Here is a 16310-nt window from a genome sequence, read left to right as displayed (position 1 = left end):
TGAATAATTCTTACTTCAAATCATTCAAAGTTATACGAAACATGGAAAAGCTAGTTTGTTATGCAAACAGATCTGCTCAAAAAACACTAAGTGATATCAGATAGTCCCCCGAGACCAGGAATTCCATAATAAAGCAAATTTCCTTCACCTGTAAATGTAGCTTGAAATTGAGGACTGCAGTGCAAACTTTGCATTTCGAACTTTCCAGTGCACTCTTCAATTTCAGTTCGACCATCTGAATTGCAAATAAGTTCTTTTGGCAAGCCTCTGGTCCGCATACTTTTGCTCATGGGTGCACATACATATAAAGCCAGAAAAAACTGTTGACCAGTTGTACCATTCTGCCATTGTCCTGTGTTCAAATGCAGTCATCTATAATTTACTGCCTAGCAAGCATACAGAATTGTGCCATTTTTTATTTCCAGTGCTCCAGGAATGTCTTTCCAGCTACTTTTGGACACAAAGCCAATGTTAACACTACTTCACCTGCGAAAGCAAAAATAAATTCACCAAAAGCTTCACCTGCTATTCAATTGAGTAGTCTACAGTGCCACTGCGCTGTTATCAAGCTTTGAACCTACAGCTTTGTTATCAAGTGGGCACGGCGGAAGCACCGAGGCCATGCGTCTCACGAATCCCTTCTTGTTTATTGTGCAGGCCGTCCTTTTCATTTCTTCACCTGTACCAGTCGAGGCACTGAACACCGACAATCTACCTAATGCTACTACGACTGCGCATCAAGTTGCCGGGTTTGACACATCGTTTCACGGTGCCGACGACTGTCTATGGAGCGTGCGCGGTTGGACAGCTACGCCACACGTTCACGTGATAGAAACCTCATCTACGTCTTCTACATGGGTGTACTTAAGGGACTGCACTGCACGGATCACGACCAGTGGGCACGGTGGAAGCACCGAGACCATGCTTCTCACGAATCCCTTCTAGTTTATTGTGCAGGTGAGGCAAGACCATTTGGTTAATTCTTACCGTAGCAACAACGTATGCCTCTTGCTTCTGCCGTGCCCACGGTCCATTCTTGATCTTACATTGATGATGTATCACTGTTTTGTTAATTTGTTACCGTGTTTTGGAGACATTGAGTCTAATTCGGGACCTTCTACTGAAGACCTTCTTAAAATCATACGCGACGTCATACGAGACCTCAAGCAAACGACGAACAGTAAACTTAGAGAGTCTACCGACAAATTGAGCGCCGTTGACAGGAAATTGGATAACATAGCTTCAACGGTCACCAAATATACAAGTAAGGTTGATGCCTTGCAAGAGACAGTTGACAGGCTAGGCTGCTTTTGAAGATTGACGACCTCGAGAACCGAAGCAGACGCAGTAACCTCATCATTTTTGGAGTAAAGGAAGCAAAAGGGGAGCGAATTGCCTCTCTTGAGCGGACAGTATCGAAAGATATCCTTGAGGACCTGCTGAAGCTGCCCAACGTGGATATTGAACGAATCCACAGAATCGGTAGGCCAACAGAGAATAAGTGTCGTCCAGTGATTCTTAAACTTGTTGTTGGGAGCGACAAATTTGGGATATTGAAGAACTGTGGTAAATTGCGAGATACAGAATTCAGTATTTTGGAGGACTTTTCGCCTAGGGTGCAGTCTATCCGTAAGAAGCTTTGGGCAAGTACCAAAGTAAACAGGTCCAATGGGGATAAGGTCACCCTTGTTTTCGACAAGGTTAGAATCAATGGAACCCTTTACTTTTGGAATAAGGCGCAGAACTAACTTGATCAGTCTACTAGTCAATGACCACACTCTTGGGATGACTGCACCCAACAGTGCAATCCAAACAACCCCCGACCACAGCCAATAGTTTCTCACGACCGAAGAGCTTTATCCCTAATGAATGTCAACGCTAGAAGCATTGTAAATAAAAGCGACGATCTGGAAGGTTTACTCATTGCTTATAATCCCGACATCACTGTGGTAACAGAGACTTGGCTTCACGATAGCATAGATGACGCAGATGTTGTACCTGTAACGCATGAAATTATTCGGCATGATCACTGTTCAAGAGGGGGAGGAGTGGCACTTCTGATGAAGAAAGGCGTTCAGTATACGCTGGTCCCACACAATAAGCAGACTGAAATGGTGTGGATAGCTGCCAAACTTTCCTGCCAAAACGTAGTTATCGGAGCTGTCTATAGACCACCCAATGCTGACATCTCTATGCTGGAGGCACTACACGACTTTCTGTACGACAACAAAAAGCGCTACAGTTGCGTTATAATGAGTGGCGAATTCAACATGCCTAATATAGATTGGGACTTGATGTGTGCTACTTCAACATGCCAACACGCGGATCTGTTGCTAGATATCTCATATGCCTTCGATCTACACCAGGTAGTGCACACCCCAACGTGCCAAACTGCGGTATCAAGTTCGATTCTTGACCTCGTCTTCAAATCCGAAAACGTCAGTCAGCTAGGTTATACTGTCGATATCGTGCCCGGTATATCGGACCATTTCTCTGTCCTTTTTAAAAGCCAACTGTGGCATAAAGCTGAGCGCAGCAAGCCAAGGCCCTACTATGATTTCAATAATGCGGACAATGTTAGCATATTAGACTTCCTGGAACAAGACTATGATTTCTTTTTACAGTGCCACAGGAACTTTAAAACTGTTAATAGTTTGTGGCTGCACTTGAAATGCGCGGTGCATCATTGCATGAATAAATACATCCTGAAAAAACACAAGTTCAAACGACAAAGCCCCTGGATAACACACGAAATCCTTCATCTAAAGCAGCGCGTAAAACGACTATTGTCTAAAAACTAGAGAGATAGCGGCACCTTGGCTATGCTGTGATCGGATTTGCGTTCGAAAATAAAATCACCCGGATTCACTTTTTTCAATGTCAAAATGCACAACTTCCTTTCCAGCTACCCAAGAAAGTTTTGGCTTCATTTGACACAAAAGAAGGAACCAGTTAATAAATTGAAAATACACGAAAAGGACGTCACTGACCCAACCTGTATAGCAACGGCATACAACGACTACTTTTCGTCCATTTTTCTGCGCAGTGCCGATAACAATATAGATTTCAGCAACGCAACTATGTATGAACTTCCAGAGCTACTAATCACAGAAGAAGGTATTTTTTCAGCATTGCTTAGCTTAGACATTAGGAAATCTTCGGGACCCGACGAAATCCCAGATGCATTTTTGTTTAGATATGCGGAGTGGTGTGCCAAGTATCTTTATATTATTTTTAGCGAAAGTTTGCAGAAAGGAGAAGTTCCTTCTGACTGGAAAATAGGTAAAATTATACCGATACACAAGAGTGGCGATAAGCTCACAGTAACTAATTATCGCCCGGTGTCGTTGTTGTACACAGCTAGCAAGGTATTAGAACATTTTCTTTTTAAACATTTAAGCAGCTTCCTAGAAGGCAACAATTTTTTCTTGAACAGTCAGCACGGATTCAGGCATGGCCTTTGAACAGTGACACAGTTACTTCACATTACTAACGATTTATTTGCAGTTCTTGATAATAGTGGCCAGGTCGACGTAATCTTTCTAGACTTTGAAAAAGCCTATGACCGCGTGTCGCATTCCAAAATGATATTAAAACTAAGGAGTCTCTTTAGAAATGAGCGTATTCTGCAGTGGCTTGACTCTTACCTAACGCAACGCCAACAATATGTTCAAATAGGTGACTCTAAATCATCAATGGCTCCAGTCCTTTCAGGCATTCCTCAAGGGTCCGTCCTTGGACCATTACTTTTTCTAGTATATCTGAATGATCTCTTGTTTGACACTGCCGTACAATGTAGATTTTTTGTGAATGACTGCGTTGTTTATCATGCCATTCAAGCTAAAGATGACCAATTACTCTTAAGCAATTCTCTAACATCAATTTCTAACTGGTGCCAGACCTGGAAATTGACCCTAAATATCCCTAAGTGCTCCCAAATGACCGTAACAAAAAAGAGTCCACTATCACATGCATACAAAATTAACGACGTTGGCATTACGCTTGTCGATACGTTTAAATATCTGGGGATTGAAATATCTCGTGACTTAAGATGGAGTGCGCACATTCAAAACATAGTTTCGCCAGCCTCAAAAAGACTATGGTTACTTCGGCAACGTCTGAAGCACTGTACGAGCAAAACAAAACTAATTGGTTATACTTCACTGGTGCGTCCGCTACTTGAATATGGTGATGTCGTTTGGGACCCGCACACTAAGACTGATACAGATAAGCTGGAAAAAGTACACAAAAGAGCACTCAGGTTCATTTTTAATGCCTACGGAAGACAGGTGTCACTATCCGATCTCAGTTCAAGGTCTGGTCTTCCAACACTGGAGGAACGCCGTAAGTTACACCGTCTGAAGACGCCTTTACATGATAGTCAACGGCCAAACTAGAATGAATTTTGACAAATACTTAGTTTCACACGTGTAGAAGTACCCGCGGAAAGCACAAACTTACCCTTATTGTACCCCAGGCTAGAACTGTCGCTTATCAATTTTCATTTGTTCCCATAACGATAAGAGACGAACAGGCTTCCTCAAGAGGTAACGAACAAGCGTACTGTCGACTCTTATCAGCTATTTCTCAGATGTGAGCGAAGCACGCAATTCCTTTCGTACCGAATTTTAATTTAACTCGTGTCTTTAGTTTCGCAGATATTGTTCTGCGCAGTGTACAAGTATGATCTGTGTTGCACTGTGTATGATCTTGCAGTGTTCGAATTTTATTTCGTCATTTTCTTTGCTTGTACAGTGTCCCTTTTTCTTTTCTATGTACCACTCTGGCTTTGGCTGCCAAAAAGCAGCTGGCAGTATTGTCAAATAAATAAATAATAAGCTGCCTGAACATTGTGATTTCTCATGAGGCAATTTCCCGCTCTCTCCTCCAGAAATCCACCAGAACTGTTGGAAAAGCACTTTTAAAAGCTACCTTTTAAAAATCTATCCGAACAAACCAGAGAAAAAAAAAAGGTGCACATGCAGAAGTGATGCGAACATGATGAGAACTGAGGAAACAAAAGCTGATTTCACATAAACAGTTAATTTGCAGACATCCTAGAAATGCAGCACCTTTGTTGATCAAATGATTGCAAATTATCGTGAAACAAATTTAGCTGCTCCACATGCCTGCTAATGAATCCTTTCAGTCTCGTTTTCTTTTTCTGAAATATTACAAGATGAACACAAGATTATTTTTGGTGGCACAGAAATGAAAAAGACACTGATAATAAATGCTCTCCTGGTGTCCTCGCATTCCTATCTGACAAAAAGAATGCCAAAAGGAACATGGTGGGACAGAAATGCAGTAACATACATCAGTGACACTGAAAGGGTCAACCAACGCCTCTGTTCAGAAATGAAGCCTCCTGCAGCAGGACTATTTGGACCAAATATTAAAGGAATAACCTAGTATTTCTGGCTAAATTGGCATAACAGTGATGAACCTCCCTTTCCAAAGCATCCAAGAATTGTAGTTATCCTGTATTACTTCACATCAATGAATATTGCAGAGAACTCTTGGCAGACCTATGCAGCTTTGCAACATCATTAATCAAAGATCAGTGAAGTTTAAGAAGCTTGTTTATGAAGTTTATGAAACTGTCACACCTTCCTGCCAAAAGCAGACCATGCCACCATGATGCACTGTGCCTTCTGGACACTAGTTCACTCCTACGACAGATGCAGCTACTGTGATAGCTCCTCCGCTACCATCTGTCACTGGGTGCACCTCACTGATAAATAAAAATTTAATATTCTTAATTGCGTTAAAGAGCTTTCAAAGCCCATTACAACTTGTAAAGGAATTTCATTGTGCCTGCGCATATAAATTTCATCTCTTTGTGAAGTGTTTTAGTGGGCCCTGCAGAACACTTAATTTCTTGAAATTTCCCCAACGGAAGCTGAGCAAAGCCCCAGGTATTCCTGCCAAGTTTCATTGTGATCTGACCTGCTTTTCATAGAGCTATTAATGTTTGTCTCTCAATGACCACCATGACATGATCCAATGAGCTTGACTTTGATAATTCCTTAAGTTCTTGTGACTCTCCCAATAGTTTTGCACCTTTGGAACTTCCTCAGTACATTCTGCAAAATACCAACTCTTGTGCCTCCCCCATTCGACTTGCCCTCTTGGCATTTTCGTCATAGATGCTATGCTATATGTCCCCTATATTCTTGCAATCTTTAATTTCACTTAGAATTTCACTTCTCTCACAGCAATCATTCTAGCCTCCTCATGACACTCGCAACACTCTGCAATTAACATGACTGACAATTCCTTGCGATCTCATTACTCCACATCTCTAACTTCTGTATGTTCTACACACTAACTCATCTATCATTTCAAAGTTTCATCCCCATTCCACTCTTAATTCTCTTAGAGTGACGACTGTTTTAAACCTTCCATTTGTTATAGGCACTTAGCAACGATGATATGATAAAACAGATAAACAGCCAATGAAGTACTTCAATATATGATTTGGCATTTTAAAGCTCCAATATTTGCAAGTTTCAAGTAGCTGATGTGCTCTTTTTATTGCAATTTTTGAAAGCACAACTTTGAAGAACCTGCCTAATGCGCCAGCATGTGTGAATTGTTTTCGGAAAAGGCGTTTCTAGTAACACTGTGCCAGTTGTCAAGATGAAGCACTTGGTCATGACTGCTTGATGCATTTACAAAGGGCTGGGCATGGCTATCAAGTACACTTCTGAAGGCCCCCCCAAAAGATAAAAACAGTGGCTTACCTAGCAGCATAGGAGCAGCGCTGCTCCAAGCTTTGGTGAGGGGGTCAAAGATATCACAGCACGACAGGCCACGCTTGCCATTCCAGCCACCCACCACAAAGACCTTGTTGTCCAGGTTACAGACGCCTGCAGGGAACAGGGAGTGTAGCTAAGTAACTCTGCGGAAATGCGTCCCCCAACAACCAGTGACAGAGAGTGCTGAGGTGATGAGTCAGACCGCCATCGCAGTTTTTTTTTTTTTTTTTTCACTCACACATTCTCATTCACACCAGGAAATGCTGTTTCCTTGTTGGCAACATCCTAGGATAGGAATAAGGAATGATGTTGGTGAACCTGGACAAACGGGCTTCAAAACTACCATGAAAAAAAAAATAATAAAATGTAGCTAAAGGACAGCCACAAATGGATATTATAAAGCATACACACACGAAATAAAACAAGCGCAGTGCCGGACATAATAGAAATAACACAGGAACTGGAGGCTGAATACATGTGTTGATATTACCTGCTGTTAAAAACCTGACCAAAGAAAAAAAAACTGTGAAACAAGGCTGCAATGGTTCTAACATTTATCAGAAAGCATGCACGAAAACTATATTTAAGTGATTAAAAGGATGTGCATGTGAAGCCCACAAGAAAGATGAAGCAGTCAAGTGTGACAGGCTGAAAGAAGTCACTGACGATGTGCAGCAGTATGGCAAACAGCACACAAACAGGCAAAAACAAAGAAACGGGACACCAATTTAGCAAGCATCCTTGCGATATGAGCAGGTGCACCATGCGAGTGTGCAGTGAATATAAGCACTGACTGGTGACGCATTAATGAGTACACCAGTATTTCACAACAAAGGAAGTAAGCCAAATTTCCACATGTGGCGACATTCTTTGTACTCTTGTGCGAGGGAAAGAACAAAAAAGTGGGAGCAGGGCACTTGAATGAAAAGTGGGAGGAGGAGGCAAGTTTTCTTACAACACGTTGAAATATAAAAAAGAACAAGAAAAGGCTGTGGACAAGACGAGAGGAAGCAAGGGGAAAAAAAAAAAAAAAAAGCTGCAGCTGGTGTTGCAGTTGCTGCCTTGAAGGGTAGCAGTGTGGATCTTGTTTGCAGCCGAGGGGGGCAGAAGAGCTGTGGCTCAGCAGAGAAGCCTGCAACTGCAATCCAACGATCTAGGGAAGGTAAACGACGCTCGCCACTTGCTGGTCATCTCTATGTGCTTCTCTTTTGCTTGGTACCCTGGATGCCCACACTGTCGGCTTCACAAGTCCTCACCTGCGCTGCCTCTATTTTGTTTGCACCGCTTTGGTGCGCAGAATATTTTCACTGCTGTGTTTTACAGTTTCATGTTCTCTTGCTGCGGCGGGAGGCAGAACTAGGAGTGTAGTGGGTGCTGGCTGATTCGACCTGAAAGCACAGCAAAAATGGAAACGGAGCATTACGTGCTTTTACTGCACTGAGCCGCAGGGCCCAAAAGTTCTCTTGGCTGGCATTCTTCTGCCCTCCAACTGAGATGCACAGACATGTGCACAAACACACACACACACGCACGCACACTTTGAGACAAAGAGGCACAACACTCCTGAACAGTCACCCATGCAGACGCCACTAGCAACAAAACAGCATACAAGGACAGAGAGGATGTAGTGATTATTGCTCCTTTTGAGCAAACACAACGAAGAGATGAAGATAAAGCCAAGAAGCACAAAGTCTGTTGTAGGCCTGCAAAAAGAGATCCCCAGAATTGTGTGTCAAGGAAAAAGGCATGTGAACTATATGACACAAATGTGAAGAACAATGGCAATTAAGTTTGATCAAATGAAACAACACTCTGCCACCTTCCCGCCCTTGTCTCCATGCTACAATGTCAGGCAGCTTTCTACGATATTGAATTTCATTCGAATCAAGTCACAAGAAATACTGGTCTTTATGTAAGAAAGCATCAGTACAGTTATCTAAATCTAACTTTACAATGGACAATAACATTGCACTAGCACTGATAAATCAAAATGTAAAATATTTAATCGTTTATCTAACACATCAGGTGTGCAGGTTGAAGCGAAATAGAAACACACCTATCACCACTTCGCTTAGATTTATTCACTGCTTATAAGGTATTTTTCTAAGGGACTTCCAAAGGCAACTTTCAATCCTCCTTTCTGAAATCTGATCTCACTATAGTATAGTCAAAACTGCCAGGATTCATTTTCAAAGAATATTGGAAAGATTATGTTGAATTCAGGAGACAAGCACACTGCAATCAGTTTTATTTGATAAAATGTTGCTCAACATCAATACCATGTCACATTTTTTATTGTACTTGGATAAATTTAGAGAAAGCAGCTTCACATAGGCAAGTCATTTAAAACGCCCAGCCAGACTTCACTCTCTTTCAAGATAATGCAAATGGCTAATTTTTAGAATACTCACACAAGAAGTGCAGGTAAAAATCTAAAGAACTGCTCATAAAAAAAGCTTAATTATTTCACTGCACAATGGAACAGAGCATTGTTTCCGGATTCTAAACAAATATCTATGACATGTCGATACTAAATTCCCAAATTCTGTGTGAAACTAGCTAATAACAAAAACCATGCAATCTGCACCACATGCCATTGGCGTTTTGGTGTGAAGTACCAAAAACCATCACTGCTGATGCTTTCCTCCAGTAGCAAAATAAATAGCGAACTCACTGCAATGACTAAATAAGGTGGACAATTGACTGCGTGATGTGGTTTAACGTCCCAGAGTGACAGATGCCACAGTGGAGAGGTCTGGATTAATTTTGACCACATGAGCCTCTTTAATGTGTGCCTGAAGGTTGGTACAAGAGTTTTTACATTCTGCACCCAATTGGAATACAGCCACCATGGCAAATTGAATGAATCAGTGTGCCTCACTACTGGCATTCGAAATTACTGGTGGACAGCGGCATCGGAGGACTTTTCTCCTTGGCAGTTTTCACAAGAAATTTACTGGACAAGGCTATTCCTCGACACTTATATGGTTAACTATCTCAAAGGTGCCTGGAAATCTGGACTACAGTTGAAAAACCATTGTGTAGTGGCAAAACAGTGTGCAGCCTCATCATGGGCAATGTCAAAGAAGTAGATCACGCGATACAACACTACAGAACAATATGACCAGACTATCTCTCTGGCAGGTGCATTGCTGCTTAGTGAGGATGAAAAGTTCTGCATTAAACACAAATTTGTTTTAACACACTGCCATGACCACTGCTTGCAGGCCATGCACTACAAGTTACTCATTCACGTGCCCACACTAAAACATTTTCATTTTTTTTTTCTCTCGGAGCAGCCCAAGACTCTTAACGGCTTTTCCCACAACATCGCTGCTATCACCTGCCCATCAAGGTTCATGCAAAGCGTAACTTTCACATGAATCGTCGTGACAATTATACCTTCTGTGGAAACCCACCACTTAAGTAATAGCCCTTCAGGATCTTTAAGGAAATAAAAATTAAATGAAATGAAAATGTGAATAATATGTTGCAGGGTGACAATGAATGCAAAGAATTAGCGAGAATCTAGGGATTCAATTTATTGTTAGTAACAATTCATTTGCTGTGCTGACAAATCTGGACTTGGCAGAGTACCCATGTCCAGATTTTTCATTGAGGTTGTACTATACAGCAACAGTCCTGGAATTTCAACACTGACTTAAAAAACTAATTAAATTGAATCACTGGTTGACGGTCCTATGTTTTCTTGCCAGACATCCCAGTGAGAGGGCCGTCAGGTTTGACCTGATGGTCCCCGAGTGGGCCTAGCCAGGTGACGTCGAGTTTACTCGCGTCTATCGTGGACCGAATAAAGTTCACTCACTCACTCACTCCAGAGGACATCACTGCCAAGCACAGAATTGTAAGGTGCAAAGGAACAACTGCACGGAGGAGAACTCTGAACACACAGGCTTCTGTGCTTTCCATCACTGTGATGGTTCTCTTGTGTCTTACACGATGTTGATTAATAAGTTAGACATTGACCAAGTCAAGGTGAAAAAAATTGAGACGTTTTGGAGCCAGTATGGGTTCCTTGTACACACTACATTACCATCTTTACTTGGTCAGTGATCGCAACTTTATCATGTTACCTGACCAGACAAATTTTTGTCATACCCTTGACCTTGTACAATGTATAGCAAGCACCAACTCACCCAATAACGCATTTCTCATGAGTCATAAAATGTGCCTCCCATATGAACAAGTAATAAAGAAGGAATTTCACCACGAAGGCATCATTGGATGAAACCAAAATGGTATTGCATTAGTAATAAAATTAGGACAGTGAAAAAACAGACATTTCACAAAACAGCCTTAGTCAAAATCTGTTAATTTTATATTCATTCAACTTAGTTTAATTTTGTTTTGTCCAAGTGAGTCGCCAATCCTAACACACGTCTATGCAAAGGAAAGCCCATTAATTTTACTGTGTCAAAACTGATTGAAATGAGGTTAGAGTTGGCAAGTTGACTGGCCATGCCATACAACAACCAACAATAAGGACGAATGCTAAGGTGGCTTTACTGGTAAATCACAATTATTGGACGAGAATTCGTTAATCTTACTGAGGAGAGAGACTTGGCAAGCCCGCAAAGATGCAAGAGAGAGAGAGACAGGTATAATGCTACCTTCAAGTTCCTGCATCAACTGCTGATAACGTCAATTTTTACGTCAAGGAGGTTTGGGTATAGGTAATTATTTATTTACAAAGAAGGATTTCATTGCATTCTAAGGCTACCAGAGATTATACCATGAAAGTCCCGAGAATTGCTTTGTGCAGAAATGCCCCAATACGAGAAAATACTTTAAAATCTGCAACATCACACTGACATACCAGCACTGCAGTTAAGGAGCAAAGTTGAAGAAAATAAACTTTGACCTTCAGTTTGTCTGTAGTAATTGCCCTTTTTTTCCGCTAATTAAATTAAAACAGTTTTGACAGAATACTTTACCAACCTAAAGTGATTTTGTACCGCTCTTGAGCCTTATTGTGCAAGTTGAATAACATTTCTGTAACTAATAAATTCGAACCACAATTTTATGAATTCATAGTTGAAACCAAGAACTTCCACATATGGAAATTCTGTTAACATGCTCACTGCAGCAGCACTTTTCAAGGTCCGATTCCCATGTTTCATGACCCCTGAGTAGCGAGTCACCAGTGAGTCGCACTCCATTTCAACTTTCTTGAGCTCCACACAGATGGTGCCATGACACGTCCGATCAGAAACAAGAGTTTTTGCCCTCCATTTATTATTTTTTTTGTAAAGATGTCACTTGCACACTAGAGGAAAGCCCTACACTGGCACACACAGGGAATAACTGCCGTGACCCATGTTGTAGTGAATGTGTTACTAAGGCTTGTTTGGTTTAGCAGTGCAGATAATTTATGTTCTCGAATAGTTCTGTTGGATAGCGTGCTGTGAATGATGTTTAGATAAGGTTTTATCAGATATTAAGGTCATAATTACGCAACTCATATTACAGACTATTTTATTTATTTACACGACAGAAGTATAATGCCTTTAAGTGCCAATTAACTTTTTAAGTTTAAATAATTCTTTGCATTTACACCATAGAAGCAGAAAGCAGCAGAAAAGAGATTCACAATAACATTTAGAAATGCTTTGACAGGGGATGGTTGGTATGGCATGACTATATGGCATATGACTGTGCTGCCACAGCCGCTGGATAAAAAAAAGGTGCGGCCTGCCGCATCGAACGCGTTGCAATGGGAGCGAATGTGACAGCCGTAGTTGCATTGTCGGCCGCTTGGCTGGGCCGAACGGCGCTAGTCATCGGCGATGGAACGCGCCGTCGGCTGGTACGCGCGACGGTGTTCCAAGCGCGTTCCTGACGCATTTGCTATGCCGATGCCAGACAACAGCCCCCGACGTGTGGCGCCGCGGCGGATCACACCGTTTTCGATGCATGCGGCAGGCCGCACATTTTTTTATCCAGCGGCCGTGGTGCTGCAAAGGTGGTACACATAGGAACACTAACACGAAAAACAAAAGACGAACACAAACTTGCGCTTACCACTGTTACAAAGCAACAATGTGCAAGGTCTCTCTCCATCTGTCTGCCTTTGTGTGTGTGTACCACCTTTGCTGTGCAACCATACACCATAGTCATTCAGAATAAGTTCTGCCAGATCCAAAAATGTATGCTATGTGCCTGAAGTTGGAAAAATAATTGAGGTACCGTATTTACTCGAATCTAGGCTGACTCCGATTCTAAGCTGACCCCCCCCCCCCCCCCCCCAAAGTCGGAAGCAAGGGAAAAAAGCTCACCTCGAATGTAGGTAGAACAAAAAGTCGAGGACAGGGTTCACAAAATGAAAACAGCATTTATTGAATATGAACATGCCGAGCTCATTCTACGTCATTATCGATGCTAGCCTTGTCGCTATCTTCCTTATCGCTGCCATTTTCAAACAGTGCACTATATTCAGTACAATCAAGTGCATTAGAGATGATGCACTTTTTAAGGGGTGCACGATCGAAGTTCCTGGGTAAAACTTCCTAGCAGTGCACGCAAAAAGCATCTCCCGTTGCCCCCTCCAATGACGGACATTTTTCTCATCGATGCCGAAGTCCCGTCCGGCTTGAACGTTTGACGATGCCTCTGCAGCTAGCACAACTGTTTGTTAGAAAGTGGTACTATAGTGGCATCACCTGTTTGGTGCCATTACGATAATGTCACGCCACGCGCCGATGCTACACCATACCGATACTTCTGATATGACACAGGTCAAAATGGCGACGTCGCTCGTGTACTTCAGTTGGGTACTGGTGCGGCTAGTAGCGGCTGCGATACTGACTTTTCTAGATGGCGCTGACTATGCACCATATTTATCAGTTTCAGTTAAAAACTGGCGCGTTTTTCAAAATCCTCAAATCTAAGCCGACCCTAGAGTTTCGTATACGATTATTTGAAAAAAAAAAAAAAAAAAGAACTATCAGCCTAGATTCTAATAAATACGGTACACAAATAAACCTTTCTGTAAATTAAATATAGTGTACAGTGCACCTAGACACACTTAAGCAATTTGTGGGGCCAGCCTAACGTAATTTATTAGTGGCAAAATTAAAAGATTTGAAGTCTGTACACGACTACCCACTCATGACACCAGCAACCACCCAGGCTTTAGATTTATACAGCTCTTTTTAATAACAAATATTTCATTTAGTGCTCTCCATTCTGATGCCGAAACTTCGCATTGGCATCGCAGTTGTGGCACCAGCACAAGCCCTCCAATCATGAAGCGACCTGATGACTAATCTCGAAAGTAGGCGCTTTAGTAAAAACAAGCCAGGACAGCGGGCCACACCAAGCATTTTTAGATGTGCTACGCACACGTCACTGCTCCCTAAAGAAAAAGAATTGCCACAAGCGTAGAATTAACTTATACTATTTGGAGCAAACAAGGGTTATGGCCAGTTATTACTCGCATGTGCAATCTGAAAGCAGTCAACAATAGCTTGTCATAGTGCTTAGCTTAAAACTCAAACATCCTAGCCCCAAAGTGTCTTTCATGAGTCCTGGGACTATTACAGGATGGTCAATCCCAAAGGATGGTTTACATGTGGCTTTATGCATGAAAACTTAGGACAAACATGTGCCCAATGTCTCAGTTACAGTACTGCTGCCACTTGTAAACCCCAAAGCTAATCAAACGCACACTGCTAGATATCTTTGTGATCAGCTCACAGAAGCTTACATCCGGTCCTGCTTCTGTGCTCCACGTGTTAGGACAAAATGAAGCAGGTATAGGCACCAATGAATTGCTGCATCACTGTATGGCAGAGCAATGCATTCTGAATGGCAATTCTGCATCGGTGCAAGCAAGGGGCTGCCAGAATGGGATGTGTGAAAACTTGATATTGAAGGTGTGATGCAAAATTATCTATATTGAGAAAAACAATGCACCTACTAGGAGATTAAGACTGAAGTAAAAAACACATCAAATCAATGTTCAACTATATTTACTGTCCACTGAGCGCATTCAATTAAAGTTATGGCAGTACTACAGGGTACATACACCCCTGCATCCAAAAACCAACCTTAAACTTATCAAGATTACTTTCATAGCGCGAGATTGTAAAGGTAAAAGTGAACATCGAGGAGGACCTCAAACGTGTTCTTTATGGCTCTGTAAAGGTGGCCTCGTGAAAGCAATTCTTAGCTGGACAGTACGAGACATGGACTGAGATTTCAAGATTAGGAAGGGTGGAGCAGAAATCTCACTCTTCAGTAAAATTGATCTTACAGAATTTGTTTTTTTTTTCCGGTTCTTTTATCATTCAAGATTACGTTAGCGAAATGTTATTCACATTAGTTCTCTAGGACACCCGCAATGAATTTCCAGTGACCACCTGCCGTCAACCTAGCAGCCCTTGTACGAGCGACTGCAATTTTCAATGCGTTTGCGTGGTGAAGAATAAATCAAGTGCCAATAGTCGAAGCTTACTCTACAGCCTTTCAATATCACTGAAAGACTAACATCTAGTACTAAAAGGCCATGAGAGGAGTAGTGGCCGAGATAAGAGGTTGTAAATGATACTAAAGTTTGTACTGAAAAGCCATGCCACTTCACAATACTGTGAAATAAAGGAATTAAGGAGCAACCACCAGTGTCCTGGTCACTGTTGTGCATCCCTTGTTCTCTTATGTTCGAAGTGTTACGGCTCTAAAGGCTCCTTTCTGCTACAGCAACAGTGAAACAAGAGTCGCTGAACTTGAAATAAAGCCCCCACTGCCTGAGTAACTTAATGATGCGGCCTCACCAGTGATGCCAAACTGATGCTACAAGCAGCAACAGCAGTGTATCGCTATTTTGTTGATGTAACACTTGCATAAGAGACCGGGGTCAAAACTCTGCTCTTGAGTGGCCCATAAAGATTTGCTGGAATTGACCAAAATTTGTAGGGCCATCAGTGTTATTTTTGGTATGTAGTGCCGACTACAATAACATAAAAGTGACCTCCTAATTCATCACAGCATCGAGTTGGCAGCTGTGCTAGTGTGCCGTACCCTAGCAAACTGAATATATGGTATGAAATTTGTATAGCTCAATGATATTGCTTGGAAAGAGTACAACCTGGAATGACAATCCAGAATATACCAAGGGTACGTTAAGAAATGTACCTCCCAGAAATGAAGTGGTACAGATCTGAAACGCTAAACAATTTTTTCTAGCTTTATGCTTTTGCACTGAAGTCTGAATGTTTAAAAATGCACTTCCATACTACACAAAATTTACCAAACATTCATTGTTTTCTGGGCCAAAATTTATTCAGGAATGCAAATCTTGAACTCAGTTTCTAAAATCTGAGCTTGTTTTCAAATAAAATAATGAACATTTTTAGGCACGAAGGTAGACAAAGTGTCATTTAAATTATTTTCTTTCTGAAATGCAATAAAATATAGAATAACACTACAGTTCACGCACACTGGGCTTTTCTGAGCCAAACTAAGCCATTAATATCACAAGCCATCTTTTGGTTTCTAAAAGATAGTTTTCGCAAGCACACCTAGCCATCA

General features: G+C 41.7%; 1 protein-coding gene across 3 annotated transcripts in view; it reads right to left on the bottom strand.

Moving 5' to 3' along the window:
- LOC119436415 (influenza virus NS1A-binding protein homolog B) overlaps positions 1 to 16310 on the bottom strand; it is an 85829-nt gene that overhangs the window by 13943 nt on the left and 55576 nt on the right. For all 3 annotated transcript variants that reach the window (XM_037703257.2, XM_037703258.2, XM_049657676.1), the window contains one exon: positions 6747 to 6872. In XM_037703257.2, coding sequence (XP_037559185.1) covers positions 6747 to 6872 — 126 coding nt within the window. The remainder of the gene's footprint in view (positions 1 to 6746; positions 6873 to 16310) is intronic.

The sequence above is a fragment of the Dermacentor silvarum genome, chromosome 1, assembly GCF_013339745.2.
Source record: "Dermacentor silvarum isolate Dsil-2018 chromosome 1, BIME_Dsil_1.4, whole genome shotgun sequence".
In the NCBI taxonomy this organism is placed as follows: Eukaryota; Metazoa; Arthropoda; class Arachnida; order Ixodida; family Ixodidae; genus Dermacentor; species Dermacentor silvarum.
This window is presented reverse-complemented; position numbering and strand designations above follow the sequence as displayed.